The 23,718-nt window shown below is 38.2% G+C and overlaps 1 protein-coding gene across 17 annotated transcripts in view; it reads left to right on the top strand.

The window, feature by feature from the left end:
• The window catches only part of LOC134225845 (uncharacterized), an 82,608-nt gene that overhangs the window by 44,802 nt on the left and 14,088 nt on the right, over window positions 1-23,718 (top strand). For 6 of the 17 annotated variants that reach the window (XM_062706242.1, XM_062706247.1, XM_062706243.1 and 3 more), the window contains exon 2: window positions 11,426-11,905. In XM_062706242.1, the coding sequence (XP_062562226.1) occupies window positions 11,689-11,905 (217 nt within the window). In that variant the 5' untranslated portion in view covers window positions 11,426-11,688. Of the gene's footprint in view, window positions 1-11,389; window positions 11,906-23,718 lie in introns of all 17 variants that reach the window. The other 11 variants (XM_062706250.1, XM_062706252.1, XM_062706248.1 and 8 more) reach the window with 4 other exon arrangements.

Raw genomic sequence — 23,718 nt, 5'->3', positions numbered from 1 at the left:
TGATAACCGATTAATTTTGATTCGATTACTACCCAACGATTACTCTATTCAATAATCGAGAAGAATCGAGAGTAATCGATTAGTTACTAATCGATTAATCGGGATTTTACGACATCTCTAATCACGTATAAAAAGCTGGTACGCTACAACGACGGATTTCTATCCATAATGAAGACAATTAACTTGGTACTAGCTATTAATAGTTTAAAAGTCGCAATAGCCCCCAAACAGCGTATTTTAATATTATCTTAAACTTTCTAGAGCATGCAAAAATGTAAAAATGAAAATGAACAAGATATGAGGAAAAAAAATTTTAGAGGATGTCAGCATAAAACGTAAAAAATTTCCAAAAGTAACGGAATTACGAACTTGGTGTCTTGGACAAAGTTTTTCAGCAGAACTTTTGCTGCAACTTTGATAAAGAATCAAACCTTATATGTTGTGAAGTGGAACAAATAAATTTTTCATCTCACTTTTACGGTCTGTCTCATTTGGAGAATTAAACTTAAAAGTGAAAGTTCATAAAAATGGCTGGTGCTACCCAGCAATTCCAATAAGACATCGATGCAAAATGATTCGATGTCTGTCAAAAGTAATCATGCTCTGCGGGCAGGGTTATTTGATAATTATTGACATGTCACTATTAAGTTTTATTTCAGTTTAATTCTCCAAATGAGATAGGTGGATTGATCAATAAACTGAGTACCTCCAAATAAGTGCATTACCTTACTGATAAAATGTCTCAAAGACACCATTACACTATATTCATATTGCATAATAAAGATGCTAAAAACACGATTTTGCTTTTTTCAAAGGTGTTGTACTTTTTACGAATCTGTGTCAAAAATTCGAAGGTCAAAAGGTCAAAGGACAAAAGATCGAAGGGTCAAAAGGTCAAAAGGACAAAAAGTCGAAGGGTCAAAAGGTCGAATATGTGTCATAACGTCGAAAGTCAAAAGGTCGAAGGACAAAAGGTCTAAAGAACAAAAGACAAGAAAAGAGATGGGAGTTGTTAGTAGTGACAAGTGAGATGCAAGATGGAAGTAGTGAGCATAAATAAATGAGAAGTGGAAAAGAAGAAATAATAAGAAAAAAATGACAAGTGGGAAATGTGATGTGAGAAGTGAGGAACGGAGAAGTAAGAAGTGAAATGTAAATAAGAAGTGAAAAGGAAGAAAAAAGAAAGCAGGAAACGTATAGTAAAAAAGAAAAAGAACAGAAGAGGAAAAAAGAAAAAAGAAAGAAAGAAGAAGGAATATGGAAGAAGGAAAAAAAGAAGGAAGAAAAAAGGAAAATAAAAGAAGAAAAGAAGATGAAGAAGGAGAGAAGACACAATGAAGCAAAACAAAAGAAAGAAGGAGGAATCAAGAAACAGGAAAAGAGAAGAAAGATGAAAAGAGAAGAAAGAAATAAGGAAGAAAGAAGAAAGATGGAAGAAATAAGGAACAAAGAAGAGATAAATAAGGATGAAAGAAGAAGAAAAGAAGGAAGAAAGAAGAAGAAAAGAAGGAAGAAAAGAAGAAGGAACAAAGAAGGAAGAAAGAGAGGAGGAAGAGAGAAGAAAGAAGGAAAAAAGAAGGTGGAAACAAGGAATAAAGACGGAAGAAAGAAAGAAGAAAAACGGAAGAAAGGAAGAAAGAAGGAAGGAAGGAAGAAAAAACAAAGAAGAAAAACGGAAGAAAGGAAGAAGAAAGAAGGATGATAGAAGGAAGAGAAAAAAGGGATAGAAGCAAAAAGTAAAGAAGGAAATAAAGGAAGAAAGTAAAAAGAAAGAAGGAAGAAAAAAAAAGAAATAAAAAAGAATCAAAAAGGGGGAGAGAGAAAGAAGAAAAAAAGAAGAAGTAAGGAAGTAAGAAGGAAGAAAGGAGGAAAAAAAGAAAAAAAGAAGAAAACAAGTAGGAAAAAAGAAGGAAAAATGAAGGAAGATGAAGGAAAGAAGGAAGTTAAAAAAAAAAAAGAAGTTAGAAATAAAGAAGATGAAATATGGAAGGAAGAAGGAAGAAAGAAGTTAGAAAGAAGAAAGGAGGAAAAAGAATTGAAGAAGGAAACATATGAAGTAAGAAGGAAAAAGGAAGAGAATAGAAGGAAAAAGGTAGAAGAAATAAGAAAGAAGGAAGAAAAATGAAAGACCTTTTGTCCTATCGACCTTTTGTCCTTCGACCTTTTGACGCAGTTTTTTTGTTTCGACCTTTTGACCCTTCGACCTTTTGTCCTTCGACCTTTTGACCTTCGACCTTTTGTCCTACAACCACTTTTTACAACGGTGCGAGTCCTGGAATGTTAAAACCGCGAGAAGATAAGAGTTTTCCCGGCGAAGTCATTAGCATTTTTTAAGAAAATTATTTTGAGCTTTTTAGTGGAATGTCTTCACTTGTCATAAGACGAGTTTGTACAATCCCTTTGAATTCCACCACTTGATTGTATCTTGACAGATACGTATTTCGACCTCAACAATAAGGCCGTCTTCAGTGTTTATAAATATTTGTATCGGCCTTATCATTTTTCATTGTTCAAAAGATTAGAAATAGAACCAATCCCGTGCGTGCATTGTAAGCACAAACATCAAAATCAAGCAATATACGCCAATGACTCCAATCGAACTAGAGTTTCCATCCCGGGACATCCCGGGACGAAAAATCCCGGGATTTAGGAAAATTCTGGATTTCCCGATATGATTTTTTAAATCCCAAAAATCCCGGGAGACCCGGGACAAAAAATCTTCAAAAAATCGGTCTTACTAATAGTGTTGACAATTTTTATTTGCATTGAACGCCAAGGGGATCTCCCTCACAAAGAAAACACAAGACTAGAGTTTTCTTTACCCTATGGCGGTCTACTGACTGATACTTCTGCCAGCAACTGCAACTCTCTTATATTTAAACAACAAGTATCTACAATATATCGCTAGCTAACAATATTTCTTGATATTACAAAAGAGCGGATACATCTAACTGACGCATTGTTCCTACTTATCTTCCGTCTACATCGGAGTCGCATCCGATACATATTTCTGCATTTTTCTACACAGCCTGAAATATTTTGTAAATTGATTTTGTAAAGGATGTGAAAATAGTTTTAATAAATCAAATAAAGTTTATATTTGCTTTTCTATTTTATTTTATTTTATTTTGCGATTCTATTTTACGCGTAATTTAATTGTCATTACATAGTGTGCACGCCTCGTTAATCTCCTCGGCCCTCCTAACACCGAGCTAGTCATCCTGAGCTCTTCGTCCCCTATGTTTATGTTTTGGTCCGAGTTTCTTCAGGACTTCTGCTGACCAGCTTCTGAATGTTTGAAGTTGCTCTTCTTAGACTTTTGCTGACCTACACCGATAAATTCGGTATGACGCTACCCATGATTAACGCAGTCAATGCATGATCCCACGCCCACGGCGCCACGCGACTCAGATACAATCGATTCATGGATCCCGTACTGCGATTACGTCAAAGATTAGTTACTTAATTAGTTGGTTTTTGATCAAGTCTAAAGTTTATCAACACTAAGTTGTAGATCTGGAACCATTCCTGGGCCTGTTGTTCCATAACCTGTTTATGAATAGGGGGAGCTGTAAATGCTGGTAGAAGCATCAGTCAGTAACCTGCAATGTAGTATAGGGAACTCTACTATTGTGTTTTCGTTGTGACTCTTATGGTCCCAGTGCGATTCCACTGTGCATCTTCCGTCCACAGCGAGGTATCTGACACTACCTAGTATTACCACAGAAAATACGCTGCTTGAATGAAAACTTAGAAATAGTCTAAATCAGTGATCCCCAAAGTGCGGCCCGCGGGCCGCATGCGGCCCTCGAAGCCTTTTGCTGCGGCCCGCGAAGGATTTCAGAATATACACTTCATATGGCCCGTTGATACGCATTAGATATCACCAAATGCTTTTCAACATGCCCAATTGTTTGTGCTTCTCAGGGAATCTTTCAATTTCACATCATTTTGATGTTTAAGAACCATCATGATTGATTTAATTCATCACTTCATATGTTACGTAGGATAACAACAAACAACTGTGATGGTATTGCCCCGGGCTATGCAAATAATTTATTTCCACATATTCAAGCGAACTTGGACTTGAGGACGAAGTTGGACTTGAGGTCAAAATAATGTTGTCATACACTGCTCTGATATGAGCAATCTTTCAATACAAGTTAGGATTTGGCAAAATTTGAATTGGTTTTTTAACTCCAGCTGAATATCAACGTACTTTTGGCTACTTAAATTGTTCAACAAAGTCAAGATTTTGTCCATGCTCCGATTAGTTGATGAAGGTTTTAGTAAATTTCAATTGATCGGAAATCTGGAAACACGGTAAATAGTGCGGAGTTCAGATTTATTCAACTTCTATTCAAAATTGCTGGCAAGTTCACCTGGCTCCGAAACATTATTTCGGCACCAACATTTCAAAAGGGCGAAACTGCTTTTGTAAACAAGAGCTTCTCACGTCTTTGGTGGGCTTATTTGTGCTCGCCCACGCAATCCAGCACCATTAAATGAAAGAAGAGGATTCGATGCTTCCATCAGTGGTGTTGGATTGCGTGGGTGGGCTCAAATTAACCCACCAGCGACGTGAGAAGCTTTTGTTTACAAAAGCAGTTACGCCCTTTTGAAATGTTGGTACCGATTTGACACGACAAATAACGATCAGTGGAGTCTCTTATCTTACTTTTTATCTATTCAATGACACAGAATTGGGAGATTTCAATATTTTGACTACCCAAATTGGACATAAAATTATCAGAGTCAAATCAATCAAAATCTCTTTATTCCATAAATTTACGCGCAAATATTTTGCATATTGAAAGTCCTTGAGCCGATAGAATGAGGTTAAGGAATCGTTACTTATATTTATTAAAATAATCAAATTATTAAAATATTTTTGTTTTCCCCTTGAAAAGGCACAATCCCCGTGGCGAAACGTCGGGTAAATAATAAAATCCTTGTAAAATTTTAAGACAGCCGTTCAATAAATTCCATTAAAACGTACAGTCGATCCATAATTAGGAATCGTTACTCTTTTGTAGTGAACAAAAATCCTTCAATAAAATTCAAAATCTTAGTATCAGGTGACATTATGCGAAAATACGTTTCTCGTGTCAAGTCCGCTACCACAGTATCAACTAAAAGTCAGCTACGGCAATAAAACCTGTAGAATAAAATGTGCTTACTATGTTATTTGAAGAAGATTCATCTCAACAAGTTTTATTTAAATAAATGTGAAATAAATGTATTAAAAAAAATTGATCAAGCTTTAAAATTATACATGAAATGAAAATCAAATGTTGCATGTATGTATGTACTGCGGCCCGCTTCAGCAGTTCAAAATTGCTATGCGGCCCTTGATTGTAAGGACGCTGGGGAGCACTGGACTAAATCCAATATAGTACAAACAATCAAGCCTACTTCGACGGACATCGAACGCGTCTTTTTGAACTCGGCGAACATTTGTTCGGGCTTCCAGTTCTACTTTTCGATACAAACGCAAATACTATTTGCTTTTTGAAGTCAAACCAAGGATCGATTTAAATTGAAATTGAATTTAGTTTCAATTTAAATTATGTATCATCTGGCCTTTCTAAAATATGAACTTTACCCCTAAACTTCGAAAAAAACTTTTTCAGAACAAAAAAAATAATATTTTTAAAAACATCGGCAAATCCCGGGATCCCGGGATACACAAGAATTTTCATCCCGAATCCCGGGACAGCATAAATTGCCGGGAAATGGAAACTCTAGTTCGAACATTTAACGGCAGCATAGCAAAGATGACACCAGTAGTGGTCGCAAAGGATTATCATCAGCATCGGTTATGGCCTTCTGTTGGTTACTGCTAAGAATTCAACCTCAGCGATGGCGTGTGCTGCAGCTTAGCGAGAAATCGTCGTGTCATCGTTCAACAGCAGCACTCAAGTAATAGCAAGTTTCGTGCTAATGATTGGCTGTTGTTGAGTTGATTGGACAATGGACAATCGGTGCTTGTCAGGACCAGCAATTTTAGAGGAGAGAAAAAGAAAAGGAGAAATTAGGAGTAAATCGGACAGAAAGCTTTTTCGAAGAGTCACAATCAGGGTGGCCCCAATGAAGGAACCTTTTGTTTTTAGTTGAAAATTATCGAGTGGTGATTTTTGGCAGCAGCACTTAAGTGACATTTCCTCGGATGCTGTTAATGGTTTCAAAATTGCATTCATAAAATAATTCGGTTCTTTTTAGAGTCACGTTTTTACGGAAAAGGTTTGATTTGTCAAATTTGAATTTGATGATGAACAACATTCCGAGTCGTTTTGATCCTGTTAGTGACAGGATGGAGCATAATTGAAAATTTAATAATCCTCTTAGAACCACTATAATGTAGGAAACAAGTTAAATCACATTACAAAGCACAATCCCATGGTGACTGCAGAAAATCCGATAGCGTCGGTATCGGTCCCAGCATCTAGCAATTCAATGGTAAATTATCAGATGAATGTCGTCAGCGTCGATAGATTTTCAGTGAATTTTTCTCATAAGATTCCGACTTTGGTTATGTTGTTGTTGATGAATGAAAACAATTGATCATAATAAACATCAGACTAGCTGGAGAGTGTTTCGATGTTGAAAGAATGTACTGAATTGAAAATTAATTCAAAATACCAAAATAATTATTATTTTCTTACTTATTAAATTTTAACTTTTTAGATTTTTTAAAGTTTGTCGTTGTTGTCCAATACATATATTTTTGTCATAATTTCGGCCATCCAAACGTTACCAACAACCAAATATCTGAATCTAGCCAAACAAATTCTTCTTCTACCGCTGAATGGCTTCAGCGGCTATCGCGGCAAATAGATTTTCTGCAGAAATCACGACGATGCCGAATGCAACCGAAGCCATCATTTTTATACAATGTTCTGTCATTTTGAAGAAAATTCGACTTAAATAAGCTCTCTTAAACTCAAAATAGTGGTCATGAGAAGAACAGATTTACGCTTCTTCATGCGCTTACCACAGCCACTAACAGCGACGCACACTGGGACAGCCCTTGTTCAAATATGGAATAAACCTCTCAGTCATTGAAATGATGAAATTGACCATGGGTGTCTTCAGCGAAGTTTCAATATACATTAATGCCGACATTTTGGTCAATATTCACCATTTTTAGCGATAATCGCATAAAAGTCCCATACGCCAAATTGGTCAAACAGTGTTTTTAAAGTGTGATTTCTTCAGAGTAGTTGGTTATCAGATAATTTTGATGAACCTTGCTAAAAATATCAAATCAGATCGAAGTGTGCCGCGTTTGAGATAGGATGCAAAACATGTTGCTCCGTTACTTCCGTCAACTTTTTATCGAATATGCAATTTTCTGTTGGCAGTTTTGATTAAAATGTGTTTTTTCCTCAAAGTCTTTGTTTTCTGTGTGCTGTGAAAACACTATTTGCATATAAAAAAACACCGAGTAACGGGTCTGCTGAAAAGTGAAGGCGAATCAAGGTCAAGAAATATGATTGCTGTACAAGATGACGATGGTTTATGTTGAGGCTCCATACAAGTATACAGGATTAGGACTGAAACGTATCGGAAAGTACTAAGGACCTATCTGGTGAGACCCACCTAATTTATATGATTACTATTTTTTGACTCCATGATTTACACGTCACTTATACTACCGGAATACCTGGTTGGCTACTGATTATCAATAGCTTTAATAATCGTTTATTCCACCGGATCCATACTATGAAATAATTCCATATTCATTGGTGACCTTTCGCGAACTAAAGAACACATTTTTTGAGAACAGAACTTTCCATTGTACAGCTCTTTCACGTTTATACAGTTCGAAGTTGTATTCTGTAAGCATTCTTGTACTATATATTTCATAAAAAATCATAGTTTATACATTGCATAAATTCCATAAACTATTAACGGAAAGGGAGTATCTTACAATCGTATGAAGGAGTATTAGGCCAACCAACACTACGGGAAAATCCCTTAGAGCGAAATTCGAGTCACCGCATTTTTTCTTATTGTGGTATAAGAGAGTGGGAGGTAAGACTCATTTGACTCATTGTCGCATCCAAAAACAATTTTATTATATTCCGTAATTTCATAGTACAATTGATTAAGTCGCTATTCTCAATATTTTTTTTAAACAAATATGTGTCGATATTTGCATTAATTTGTCAATTCAACTGAACACACCTTATTTGTTTATGTAGGTAGGGTGACGGGAGGTAATGGTAGCTCATCACGTATACAATAATTTATCGATAATACATCGATTTGTAGAAAAATATTTATCACTGCAGCTTTAAAAAGGTGTACCAAGCACATTTTTGATAATAACGCTAAAAATGTGCGCTTTTCATATTTTCGTATTCTTGTATTTCATATTACCTTACTTCGATATCTCACTTTCATACTTTCTTATAAACATATTTTCATATTTTCTTATCTGCATATTTCCATGTTTTCATACCCGTACTTTCATATATTCTCATAATTTCATATTTCAAAATATTTTCTTGTTTTCAATTCCATACATATTAATATTTTTGTATTTTCATTTGTAATTTTAAATTTTCAGAGCCCACCGCTTCATGTTTTCATATTTTCACTTATCCATTTTTTCATACATTCATAGAGTTATATTTCTATACTTGCATAATTTCAGAATATTTTGTCCCTTTATATTGTCATAATTAACCCCACTATCAATCTCATTTGGTCACATATGATTCTGATGAAGAATCTGGGACGGGATTATACCACAATATCAACCTTAAATCAAACAATTACTATTGTTTTTATTTCAGAGGTATGCTGAGTATTGCATTGAGTTAATATTACTACGGTGTTTTTGAAACTAGTAAATAAATTATTTTAATATTCTCTATTTGCATATTCAATATCAAATTCTATCTTTTCCATTCTGACTGTTTACGTTCTGACCACGTTCCATCTCCAGATATCTATGAAGGTTGCGCGAGTTCTCCACATCTTTTAAATAGGTATCTAATCAACACTTCCTACCCATATCCCCACCTCAATATGGACCTGGTCAGGTTGAACAGAGAGATCGTTGAATGAAAAACATGTCAAATGCTATTTTTTTCTGGCGCATCCAACATCTCTATCGACAGCCAACCCAGTTATGCTATGCTATGCTAAATCAAACATAGGACCAATTATAAAACTCATTGGCCATCTTATGTGTTTGCTTGCAAAGCTATTGAATATATTATGTTCTAAATATTCATTACTATTGTTTCATACTATAACATTGCTTCTTATCATGTATATATTTCATCTTATATCTTATAACTTATAATACATATGCTAGGTATATTATATATTGTATATATCTATAATTTTTTTTTCAGTAGATTTACGACTACTTATGCCGTCAGGAATATTTTTTTCCGATACAGGCCCGAGGTCTAGTAAAAGCGGTATTCTTCAACCGAAACACCACCGTATTACGTTGTTCTTACAGGATTTATAACCTTATTTATAACCTAAATTAACGATGAAGTTGATGTTTCAGAGTAGAGTATTGGAGCACAGTAACTTTCCAGGATTATCAGCCAGATAAATATTCCATATACTTTCTACAGATGCATAAATTTCACTTACAATATTACTGATTTGATTGTAAATATATGAGATTGGGTTGGGAGGGAGCATCAGGGCATCAATGAAGTTACAACTGGACAATGAAGTGGTAGCCAATCGGAGTCAAGGAAGGAAAGTATCAGTCGTTCGCGTCTATTACTTTAATCTCCAAACAGTTGTAAACCAGTTGACGCGCCCTTCTTCAAACAAACCATCCCGTGGAAAGCTTGACAAGTATTGCAAATTTCATTATTCCTTTTGTTGGATCATTCTGCTGGAAGGAGATTCTTATTTTCCCGTGGGTTTCGTGTAAGTGTCTCTGCTTACAGGTCCACCACCCCCATTTTTGGCCCTTCATACAGCAATATGTTGAATTCAAAATCATAGTGAAATTTGACCTTACTGTCAAGTGGAACCGCATGCAGAGCAAGACTCCAGCCAGGATGGTGGGTAACTACATACATACATACATACATACCTTGCTAAAAATATCAAATTTTTAAAGTCTACTGTGATGATTTATTTGCTTATTTTGAAAAGAAAGACCAAAAAATTAAATTTGATCAGTAATTGTACTTTTTTCAACACTATTACTATTGCATATTATTCAAATGCATAGATATTGGTAAAATACCCGATTCGTGGTGGTAATCCAGGTAGAAAAAATGATTTTTGGCGATTAAACGTGGAAAAAAGGCAACTTTATGGTATTTTTCACATATGCCGATTATGCAATGGGGCCGATTAAAACAGCTGCCCGTCTCCGCCCCATCGTATAATCGGCATATGTAAAAAATACCATAAATTTGCGTTTAATACACGTTTAGTCGCCAAAAATCATTTTTTCAAACTGGATCAACGCCACGAATCGTGTATTTTACCAATATTTATAGGGGCCCTCCTTAGCCGTGCGGTAACACGCGCGACTACAAAGCAAGACCATGCTAAGGGTGGCTGGGTTTGATTCCCGGTGAAGGTCTAGACAATTTTCGGATTGGAAATTGTCTCGACTTCCCTGGACATAAAAGTATCATCGTGTTAGCCTCATGATATAAGAATGCAAAAATGGTAACCTGGCTTTGATACCTCGCAGTTAATAGCTGTGGAAGTGTTCAATGAACACTAAGCTGCGAGGCGGCTCTGTCCCAGTGTGGGAATGTAATGCCAATAAAAAGAAGAAGAAGAAGAAGAACCAATATTTACGAATTTGAATAATATCCAATAGTAATAGTATTGAAAAAAAATGTTTTGGTCTTTCTTTTCAAAATAAGCAAATAAATCATCACAGTAGACTTTGGAAATTTGATATTTTTAGCAAGGTTCATCGAAATTGACTGATAAGCAACCACTTTGAACAAATCACACTTTAAAAACACTGTTTGGCAAATTTGGCGTTTAGGACTTTTATGCGATTATCGCTAAAAATCAATCAATATAGTCAAAATCGCGTCACGATTTTAGCGACGCATGTATTTGAGGGAACCTTAAATCGGCCTAATTTGGCATGAATGGCCAAATTGAATTATGAACAACTGCAAAGTCACGGATAGAAACACAACAATACACATCGCCTAATTATTTTTTTTGCCGTTTTAGATGACGTGATGTCTCTAAAATAATTATTGATTAAATTTTAGATTGATGAAATTCCATTTAATGAAAAGATTAAATTTTATCTTCAAATTTACTGATATCAGAATTGATGCCCTTTGATGTAAGCATGTCATATGAGAAACAGACAACCAATACCTCCACCCCTCGTTAACGTACTTTATACCTATCATAGTGAAATCAGAATACTAACCACTAAAGTGCACTCCAGATAAACCATGAACGTCAATCTTATCTAGTCTAGCATCAACCGCTAGCTGAGGAACTACCTTCTCGGAACTAACTCGCGCTTGAGCATCGCTCATCCCAACCGTGCCGACACAGGATAGACCCTCGTTCACGCAGACGACTGTGCAGCACCTGGATGAAGAAAGTGTAGAGCGTAGACTCATTTTGGAACAAGCAACAGCGACGTATTACATTATGTATGTGTGAAAATTCGTGAAGAGCTCTCTACCAGGCAGAAGAAGGGTTATGACGGGGAACGTGGTGGCGGATGCTGAATTTAATTTAATGCCGAACAAAGCGAAGCAATACTTACCAGGCGACATCGACGACCGTGGAATGGATGGCAACTGCGCTGGCGGGAGCTACAATACAATCAGCAGCAGCCCCCGAAACCGCCGCACCAAAGAAACACCAACCATGAGGAGCTTCATTGGAATGCTATTGGGATTACTTACAATATCAGGTAATTTGAGAATGCTTTTGTCTATTAGGGTTTTGTTTTGCGTGGGTGGGAAATGGTGGTAAGAGGTTCGAGCTCCCTTCTATTATGCCACGAAACTGGAGCACTGTGCTGTTTGTCAAACCACGGGAAAGCCATTTAATGAAATTGAGAGCTAGCTGGTTGTGGAAATTGGAGCATAGAGCACAAAGCAAACTTAATCGAAAACAATTGGACATATTCGAATGCATAACACTGATGACATAATAACGCGTGTTTGAATGCCAGTACGTGCGGAACAAAGGGATTCCTAATGCCGACATACTGCCTTACGAGTACTCAAGCCACGTTCCACCACATCGCTAGACGTGTCCTAACTGGGCAAGTGAATTTAGCAAGTCGTTTGACTTGAGTGCGAATTGGGCATAAAAATTACTTCCTTGAACTTCCTTGAAAGGAAAGTTGGAGTTGAGTCTATTCACTTGCCTAATCTAAACGTGACAATATAATGCTCGATTGAAAAAACATGTTACAAGGGGCATACTGTAGTTCATTTTCTACCATTTTCTATTTAAGTGTTATCGAATCAATTGCTGTTCGACGAAATGTTCCAATATCTTACAATTTGCCGTTTATTGTACAAAAACGAGGGTGGAATTGATTTTCTCAGTTAGCAATGAAATTCTTGCGGGATTGATACCGTAATTTGCTAGCAACGCTATTACTGTTAATTTGGTGAGCATTTGGAACGCGCTTGAAAGCTGGAGAAACGTTGCTTTAATTCTGTGAATAAAGATGGTGTTGCTTACCGATGCTATAACACATCACTCATTTGAAATATGTTTTCTTGATATAAGTTCAAAGTGTCTTTGTCCATTTCGGACTGTCGTGAGTTTAAAGTTCAACAATGCACTTCTTCTACTTCAATGGCTCTACATTCCAACTGGAACTTGGCCTGCTGTTCAACTTGGTATTCTATTAGCATTTCCTCAGTTAATAATTGGAGGCTTTTTCATGCCCGCCATTGCATGAATATGTATCGTGTGTGGCAAGTACAATGGATATCATTCCGTGCCGATAGTTCGAACGAGCCAGACGTGTGTGCTGTGTCTCATCGCGGATTGTGTTCGGTAGTGCGAGTCTATTGTGTGGTGCCTACCTACGGATCCAAGGCGATCGCTGTCGGCGAGTGAAGTAGGGGAGAGACGTTCAATATGCGCCCCCTAAGCAAATCTTCGAATTTAACGATGATAATGGTCGAAATTATGTACTTCCAATGTGTTAACCACTAATTTAACTTACCATCTATGATAAGGAATAAAAATTTGGACGAAAAACCAATTATATTCCGAGAAAACGATTTTATTGCAAATTCAAACTATGTGGGTTCAAACGCGCCACCCCGAGGCTAAAACGCGCCAGCCTAAGAATGTAAACAAACAGCAGTGAACTGACAGAAGAATCAAGTATCGATTTATGAAAAGTCCTATTCTCGTTTCCACTGCAATGAAATGTAAATTAATTTTTTTTTGCTAAATTTTCGTGTAACTAGTTGATGTGTGCATACAAGATATGTTTATCCTTTAATTTATTTGGTGGGCGCATGTGACCTTGTGCATTACGGAGCCAAATCACGATTTTCTGTGCATGGTACATGTATCACACTTCCAAGAAGTGTGATCTTACGGTCTACATGAGTAACCAACGATCTATCGGACTGCTTTGAATGTGATATATGCCCTTTGTGATACGTAGAATAGAACGTGTTCACATCATAGGTTCTTGATAGTCCAAGAAATCTTTGGATTAAGGCTATAAAGTCTATAGAAGCAACAAAAAATCGATCGGACGGTTTTAAACATGGTACATGCCCTTTATGACACATAGAATAGAATGCGTACCCAGCATAGGTTCTAGGTCATCCAAGAAATCCCTGGAATAGGCCTTTCGGTCTACACGCGGAACCAAAGATTTCTTAGATTGTTTCAAATATGGGACTTGCCCTTTTTGATGCACAGAAAATAATGTGATCAAAGTATGAGTTCTTGGCCATCCAAGAAATCCCTGGAACAGGCCTTTAGGTCTACATGCGGATCCAAAGATTACTTGGATGCGAAGTGGTATTACCTGTTGCCATGGGTTGTAGGTAGTCTACGAACTCCATACATTCAAGGTCTGTTGATTAACCTTCGTATTGGAGGCAGATATTGAAGAATAAACAAGTTGTGTGACCCCTTCTTGGTATATGTTTGTACTCCAAGTAGTTCTTGATGTTGTCACTGAAGCCAGGTAGTCTACGAACACCATAGATTCAAGGCCTGGGGATCAACCTACATAATGGAGGCAGTTATTGAAAAATAAACAAGTTGTGTGACCCCTTCTAAGTATATGTTAGTATTCCAAGTAGCTCTTGTTGTTGTCGTGGGCTCCAGGTAGTCTACGAGCTCCATAGAGTCAAGGTATGTTGATCAACCTCCGTAATGGAGGCAGCTATTGGAGAATAAACAAGTTGTGTGACCCCTTCTAGGTATATGTTTGTATTCCAAGTAGTTCTTGTTGTTGTCATTAGTGCCAGGTAGTCAACGAACTCCATAGAGTCAAGGCCAGTGGATCAATCTCCGTAATGGAGGCAGTTATTGAAAAATAAACAAGTTGTGTGACCCCTAGTTAGTATATGTTTGTATTTCAAGTAGTTCTTGTTGTTGTCGTGGGCTCCAGATAGTCTATGAACTCCATGGAGTCAAGGTCCATGGGTCAACCTCCGCAATGGAGGCAGTTATTGGAGAATAAACAAGTTGTGTGAAATATGTGTGTATTACAAGTAGTTCTTGTTGTTGTCGTGAGCTCCAGGTAGTCTACGAACTCCATAGTTTCAAGGTCTGTGGATCAACCTACGTAATGGAGGCAGTTATTGAAAAATAAACAAGTTGTTTGACCCCTAGCTAGTATATGTTTGTATTTCAAGTAGTTCTTGTTGTTATCGTGGGCTCCAAATAGTCTATGAACTCCATGGAGTCAAGGTCCATGGGTCAACTTCCGCAATGGAGGCAGTTATTGGTGAATAAACAAGTTGTGTGACCCTTCTTGAAATATGTTAGTATTCCAAGTAGCTCTTGTTGTTGTCGTGGGCTCCAGGTAGTCTACGAGCTCCATAGAGTCAAGGTATGTAGATCAACCTCCGTAATGGAGACAGCTATTGGAGAATAAACAAGTTGTGTGACCCCTTTTATGTATATGTTTGTATTTCGAGTGGTTCTTGATGTTGTCACTAATGCCAGGTAGTTTACGAAATCGATAGATTCAAGGCCTGGGGATCAACCTACGTAATGGAGGCAGTTATTGTAAAATAAACAAGTTGTGTGATCCCTTCTTGGTATATGTTTGTATTGCAAGTAGTTTTTGTTGTTGTCGTGGGCTTCAGGTAGTCTACGAACTCCATAGAGTCAAGGTCTATAGATCAGCCTCCGTAATGGAGGCAGCTATTGGAGAATAAACAAGTTGTGTGACCCCTTCTTGATATATGTTTGTATTCTAAGTAAGTTTTTCCTTTTGTCATTGGTGACAGGTAGTCTACGAACTCCAGAAAGTAAAGGTCTATGGGTCAACCTACGTGATGTAGGCAATTATCGGAGAATAAACAAGTTGTGTGACCTCTTCTTGGTATATGTTTGTATTCTAAGTAGTTCTTGTTGTTGTCGTGGGCTCCAGGTAGTCTACGAACTCCATAGTTTCAAGGTCCGTGGATCAACCTCCGTAATGGAGGCAGCTATTGAAAAATAAACAAGTTGTGTGACTCCTAGTTAGTATATGTTTGTACTCCGAGTTGTTGTCGTGGGCTCCAGGTAGTGTACGAACTTCATAGAGTCAAGGTTTGTAGATCAACCTCTGAAATGGAGGCAGCTATTGGAGAATAAACAAGTTGTGAGATCCCTTCTTGGTATATAATTGTATTATTAGTAGTTTTTGTTGTTGTCGTGGGCTACAGGTAGTCTACGAACTCCATAGAGTCAAGGTCTGTAGATCAACCTCCGTAATGGAGGCAGCTATTGGAGAATAAGCAAGTTGTGTGACCCCTTTTTGGTATATGTTTGTACTCCAAGTAGTTTTTGTTGTTGTCATTGGTGGCAGGTAGTCTACGAACTTCATTGAGTCAAGGCCTGTGGATCAACCTCCGTAACGGAGGCAGTTATTTATTGAAAAATAAACAAGTTGTGGAACCCCTTCTTGGTAAATGTTAGTATTCCAAGTAGTTCTTGTTGTTGTCGTGGGCTCCAGGTAGTCTTTAAACTCCATAGAGTCAAGGTCTGTGGATCACCTTCCGAAACGGAGGCAGTTATTGAAGAATAAACAAGTTGTGTGACTTATTCCTGATATATGTTTGTATTTCGAGTAGTTCTTGTTGTTGTCGTGAATTCCAGGTAGTCTACTCCATAGAATCAAGGTCGGTGTATCAACCTCTTTAATGGAGGCAGTTATTTGAAAACAAATAAGTTGTGTGGCCCCTTCTTGATATATGTTTGTCTTTAAAGTAGTTCTTTTTGCTGTCGTGGGCTCCGTAATGGACGTAGTTATTGAGCATTAAACACTTTTTGTGACCCCTTTTGGTACAGTAATATCCAGATTTTATCAATCCTAGTAAATTTTGGGGGGATGAAATAGAAAAAGGCAAAATACGTGAAAGGAACCCGTAATTTCTTGTCGAACAGGCTTGCAAAATTCTTGACAGATTTTCTGTAATGATCCATAATACACCACAGGCGGTGAAAGTTATTTCATGAAATTTATTGTTGCTTTCGGTATTACACCCGATTCTTTTTTTACACGGATTATTTTCACACGGATTTTTTTTACACGGCTTTTTTTACACGGATTCTTGAAATAACACGGATTTTTTTTGCACGGTTTCTCGAAATAGCACGGATTTTTTTTACACGGATTCTCGAAATAACACGGATTATTTTTACACGGATTTATTTTACACGGAACGCATCCTCCATCTTAACAAAGACCCGGTTACTTTTTTTACACGGATATTTTTTGCACGGCTTTTTTTACACGGTTTCTCGAAATAGCACGGATTTTTTTTGCACGGATTCTCGAAATAACACGGATTATTTTTACACGGATTTTTTTCACACGGCACGCATCCCCCGTGTAAAAAAAGAATCGGGTGTATTTGAAAACAATAGAAACGACAAAAAAAATTAAAAACTTTTGTGGTGATAAAATCTAGTCGAAAACGTGGTAAAATCGGGGTCGACAAAATCGAGTAAATACTGTATATGTTCGCATTCCATGTGGAGCATATTATTGTCATGGGTTCGAAGTAATCTACGAAATTCGTACAGTTAGGGCCTGCTGATTAACCTCCGTGATGAAGCCATTTATCGAAAAAATAACAAGCTGTGCAACCTCATCTGAGTGAATGTATGCATTCCAAGTATCTTTAGTTGTTCCCATGGTAGTAGGAACTATGTATGAACACGATACAGTTATGATTTGCAGATTAATCCCGAACGGGAGGCTGTTGGTATATGTTAGCATTCCAAATAGTTCAAGTTTGTGTCATTAGCTCTAGGCAGTTATTGACAAGGTGTGCAACCTCATTTTGATATATTCGCATTCCAAGTAGTTCTTGTTGTCATGGGTTCCAGGTAGTATACTAACTTTATTCATATCACGTACGAAACTGTTTATTTCTTGGAAATGCAAAATGTGAATAAATTGGAACGAGATAACTTCACGTTAAAAACGTAAGGAAAAAACGGCGCTATATTAGATCATGTACCGTGTTACCACCTGACCTTACCTTACCGTGTTACCGTGTGTAAGCCTAGAAGCCTTACTCCATAAATTTCTAGGATGGTCATTAGCATATGCCATGAACGCATTTTATTCTATGGACCACAAAGGAAAAGTACCACATTCAAAATAGATTGATATATCTCTGGTTAAACATTTAGATCCAAACGTCTTACTTCCGGGTTTTCCTGGATGACCATGAAAATTTGAAATAACGCATTCTATTCTACGTACCATAAAGTGCATGTTCAACTTTTCAATCAGGCCCAAAGATATCTAGTTAAGCGTGCAGGCCTTTTCCAAGGTTTTCTTGGATGACCATCAATCTTTTTCCTCTGTATACCACAAAGAGCATTTTCCGTTTTTGAAACATGCCGAAAGATCTCTGATTACGCGTGTAGATCTAAAAGGCCCTCCCCAGGTCTAAAAGGCCATCTGCGAGTTGTGGCGCCTGTCTAGGATGTGGTGGGGTTTGACAGTGGGCCCTGGTAAACCTCTCCGCAAGTAGGTTCCGCCAAAGCGACCGTGTGCCGCTCAAAGCGCACAAGCCCAAGTCCTGGTGTTAGGTGGGACGCTAAACGCTAAACTTCCACAGTTATTAACTGCGAGGTTTCTAAGCCAAGTTACCATTTTTGCATTCGTATATCAATGAGGCTAACACGATGATACTTTTATGCCCAGAGAAGTCGAGACAATTTCCAATCCGAAAACTGCGTAGACCAGCACCGGGAATCGAACCCAGCCACCCTCAGCATGGTTTTGCTTTGTAGCCGCGCGTCTTACCGCACGGCTAAGGAAGGCCCCTACCACAAAGGGCTTGTACCACTTGTTGAGCAATCCGAAAGATTCCTGGCTACGCGTGTAGATCTAAAGACATATTCCCTAATTTTCTTGGATGACCGTGAATCTATGCAATGAACGCATTTTATTCTATGTACCACAAAGGAGTTGTACCACTGTTGAAACAAGTCGGAAGATATCTGGTTACGCGTGTAGATCTTAAAGTCTATTCCAGAGTTTTTTTGGGAGACTATAAACCTATGCAATGAACGTATTCTGTTATATGTACCACAAAGGGGTTGTACCACTTTTGAAAGAAGCCGAAAGAGCTCTGGTTACGCGTGTAGATCTTAAGACGTATTCCAGAGTTTTCTTGGATCACTATGAACCTATGCAATGGACGCATTCTATTATTTGTACCACAAAGGGGTTGTACCACTTTTGAAACAAGTCGAAAGATCTCTGGTTACGCGTGTAGATCTTAATGCGTATTCCAAAGTTTTCTTGGAGACTATAAACCTATGCAATAGACGCATTCTATTATATGTGCTACAAAGGGGTTGTACCAATTTTGAAACAAGCCGAAAGAGCTCTGGTTACGCGTGTAGATCTAAAGGTCTATTCCAGAGTTTTCTTGGATCACCGTGAACCTATGCAATGGACGCATTCCATTCTATGTACCACAAAGGGGTTGTACCACTTTTGAAACAAGTCGAAAGATCTCTGGTTACGCGTGTAGATCTTAAGGCATATTCCAGAGTTTTCTTGGATCACCGTGAACCTATGCAACGGACGCATTCTATCCTACGTACCCCAAAGGGGTTGTACCACTTTTAGAACAAGCTGAAAGAGCTCTGGTTACGCATGTAGATCTTAAGGCCTATTCCATAGTTTTCTTGGATCACCGTGAACCTATGCAACGGACGCATTCATTCTATGTACAACAAAGGAGTTGTACCACTTTTGAAACAAGCTGAAAGAGATCTGGTTACGCGTGTAGATCTTAAGGCCTATTCCAGGGTTTTCTTGGATGACCATGAACCTATGCAATGGACGCATTCTATTCTATGTACCACAAAGGAGTTGTACCACTTTTGAAACAAGCCGAAAGAGCTCTGGGTACGCGTGTAGATCTTAAGGCCTTTTCCAGAGTTTTCTTGGATGACCATGAACATATGCAATGGTTGCATTCTATCCAATGTATCGCAAAACAAAGGTCCAAGCTCCAGGAGGTTCTCGAAAAACTTTAAAGCCTTGAAAATGATAACGAACGTCTTACTGTGCGTCATCAATCTTTACCACTTATGACTTCTTGATTTCTTGGCGTACCAAGAACATCTTAAGGCCTCAGCCCTCAAACAATGGGACGACCATTATAACGAAAACAATTTGGACGACCCTAATACCGAAATAGGTAAAAGACACATCTTAAGACTAAAAGTGTGTTAAATAGCATACTTTGCTTACCTTAAAGTTTGCAAACTTTTTTTACGCTCCAAATTCCAAATAGCGCTCCCTCCTTTTACGCTCAAAATCACAAATAACGCTCCCTCTTTTTACGCCTAAAATTCCAAATAACGCTCCCTCTTTTCACGCTCTGATTCAATTTACGCTCCCCCGTTTTGGGCGCAAAAAGAGGTTTTGCAGTACTAGATTTAAAATAGTCCGATAAATCTTAAAGTGACGGGTGTAGATCTTAAGGCCTAACTCCAGGGGTTTCTTGAATGACCCAGAATCTCTTACGATAGCTCATTCTATTCTAACCATCCAAAAGGACATGTGCCATAATTTAAACAGTCCAACTGAACTTTTGTTACGCGTGTAGATCAGAGGACCTAACTCCATGGATTTCTTGGATGACCGAAAACTTCTGCCGTTGACTTAGAATATTCTACATATACATACCCAAAAGGATGTATTGGATGCCCAAAAATCTATGCTGAAAAAACTCGCATCTATTCTTGCTTTTTTTTCTCTATTCTACAATTTCACTCCTTGTACCTTGCACCTTGCATTTATCAATTGTAATATTCCTCTTCATGCTTTTTTACTCATTTCTCACACAAAGTATCTCGCTTACTACTTCTCCCCTTCTACTACTTGCTTCTCGTTTTCACTGATCACATCTTATTTCGCACTTTTTACTGCTTGCCTTTCGCTTCTCACTTCTCAATTCTCTTTTTTTTTTCTTGCTTCTCCCACCTCAGTCCTCAGTTCTCATATCCCAAATCCAGCTTACAATTCACGATTGATTATAAAACTATTTAGGGCTTTTTAGTCGAATTCTGAATTCCTACTTCTCGCTTGTTGTTTCTCACTTCTCACTTCTCATCACTCATAACTTCTCACTCATCACTTTTCACTTTTATTTTATCACTTTTCAATTTTTACTTTTTTACTTTTTAATTGATAATATTTTAAAAATAAATTATTATCACACGCCCTTCTCAAACTATGACATCCATAGTCAAGCACATTAGATGGGCGCGTTTTATCCTGCATGCAGAGTTTTTATTAAAATGTGTGTTTTTCTATGAAAAATGTAGTAAAGTTAACTTTTAGTAACTTGGCACAATCTTTACTAATTTGTTTTTCCAGACATGTGCAAAGATTATTGTAAAAATGTTCTTATCCAGTGGAAAAGCCTTAAGGGAACGGAAGGTTAAATTTTATCAAAAGACGGAAAAAACAAATTCATTTTTAAAAATTTCATTATAGATGTTTTGACTATTGTTTTTAATTTGGTAATCTAAAAACATGTTTAGGCGCCAGCTGCCATCGGTTTTGTAACTTAATTTAGCCTATTAACCCAGAAAATGCAATGGCTCGTATTAGCTGACTGGCGCATTTTAAACCTAGTTCCCCTAGTTGCTTCTGGTGACGCCAGTGAAGCAGGCTATTGTTACTGCTGCTACCTACAGCAGCAGGGGCAGATAAGTAGAAACGTTTTTATTGTTCTCCCATCTGCTTGTTTCGGAGTGGGACTGATAGAATAAATAAAATTAGTTTTTTTTATTTTTTTTTCTGATTGGCTATTAGTCTTAAGTTAACATAAGCAAAATCATCCTTCCACCTTGCGGGGTGAGAATGGAGACAGAGACTGTGGAAGGCAATGGGCCTCCAAAAGATGCAGGGCGCACACGATTGTACCATGCGGCTTCGCCTGGGCCTTGGGTTGTTTACTTTCGGCAGAAAGTGAAGAGCCTAGATTTTCTGGGCATAAAACGAGATTTGACGCGTCGTTTTACGAAGCTTGAATTCAGCCAAATCAACAGGAACAAACTACGCATCACCGCACCTACATACCAGGTGGCGAATGAAATTGCTGGCGACAGGGCGTACAATGTTGAATATTTAGTTTATGTGCCCTCGCGGGAGGTCGAGATAGAAGGCGTAATCAACGCAGCGAGCTTGACTTGCAAGGATGTGCTTGCAGGGAAAGGTCGCCTGCCCTGCAATCTACCGTGGATATTCTGGACTGCAAGGAATTGCATTCAGCAGCCACGGTAGATGGCAAAAAGGTTTATTCCAAGTCAGGCTCGCTTCGGGTGACATTCGCCGGTCCGATGCTTCCAAAGTATGTCGATATAGAAAATATGTTGTTTCCGGTGCGTCTTTTTGTGCCAAGGGTATTTAATTGTACCAACTGCAAACAACTTGGTCACACTGCCGAGTTTTGTGACAACAAACCACGTTGTGGCAAATGCTCACAAAGACATCGGGAGGAGTTCTGCCAGCAACAAGCAACAAAATGTGCTTATTGTGGTTTGAACCCTCCCATGGTTTGCAAGAATGCCCGGTGTACAAAAGCGCACCCAAAAGTGAAGCGCTCGTTGGTACAGCGCTCCAAGCAGTCGTATGCGGAAATGGTTAGGTCGCAAGACACATCCGCCACAGCCACTGCATCGACTGCTATTTCAGCCACCGTTCGTGTAAGTGATTATTATGATTCCATATCAATTGACGAATTGGACTCTGACGCAGCCGACATGGATGATTCTGCGGAGGTACACGTGCCCGAAAAGAGGAAGCAACCGTCTTCCCGGGATCGCGCCGTAAGAGAACAAAAGTCATCCATAAAAGCTTGCCAAAATCTGAAGGTAATGGGGTTTTTTCTAAAATCCCGAAGCAATCTGTCCCTACTGCTTCTTTTGATCCTAGTTGCAGTAAGACATTCCCGCCATTGCCTAAATCCGATGTTTCGAAGAAACATCCGGCTAGGAGAATCAACGAAAGAAAAAACAAATTCGCACTTCTAGAAAAAGTATTCCGTCCAAGCGAGGATTGATCTCCTTTCAGGACCTTGTGGACCGTTTTTTGAACTTGTTCAATATTCCGAATTCATTGAGGCCAATCATTGACCTCTTTATTCCAACAGTTGAAAGTTATCTGAAGCAATTGACTGTTTCATGGCCCCTTCTTGCAGAAATTGTATCTTTCGATGGATAATACGGCCAACACCGAAGATACAATCACTGTGCTGCAGTGGAACTGTCACAGTCTGAAAAATAAATTAGACGTGTTCAAATTTTTGATTCGCAATTCCGATTGCGATATATTTGCACTCTGTGAAACATGGCTTTCTTCTGAAGATGAAATCAACTTCCACGATTTTAACATTATTCGCCAAGATCGGGATGATCATTATGGTGGCGTTCTTTTGGGGATCAAAAAATGCTACTCCTTCTACAGAATTCCCATTCCGACTGTTCCCGGCTTAGAAATCGTCGCATGCCAAGTAAATGTGAAGAATAAAGATCTTTGCATAGCTTCAGTGTACATTCCTCCAAATGCCTCTATTAATCGTTGACATTTTTGGAGCGCAGTCTCCCTCCTATCATCTCCAGTATTGATATTGGGTGATATGAACGCACATGGTATTGGGTGGGGCGAAACGTATGACGATTGTAGAGCGCCTATTTTCTATGATTTGTGTGACGATTTCAATTTGAATATTTTGAACACTGCTGAAGTAACTCGAATAGGACCAAATGGTCAACAAAGCCGTATTGATCTGTCTTAATGTTCAAATCCACTATCATTAGATTGCACGTGGAAGGTAATCCAAGATCCCCATGGTAGTGACCATATGCCGATAGTTACCACAATTAAAAGTAGCTATCAACAATCTGAGCCAGTTAATGTTCCTTTCGACCTCACGAAAAACATTGACTGGCCAAAATTTGCATCGGCGGTAAAAATTGGTATTGAATCAACTGATATTCTTCCGCCACTGGATGAGTATCGATTCCTCA

The sequence above is a fragment of the Armigeres subalbatus genome, chromosome 3 (genome assembly GCF_024139115.2).
Source record: "Armigeres subalbatus isolate Guangzhou_Male chromosome 3, GZ_Asu_2, whole genome shotgun sequence".
NCBI lineage: Eukaryota > Metazoa > Arthropoda > Insecta > Diptera > Culicidae > Armigeres > Armigeres subalbatus.
Note: the sequence above shows the minus strand (reverse complement) of the source record. Positions and strands in the feature narration are given on the sequence as shown.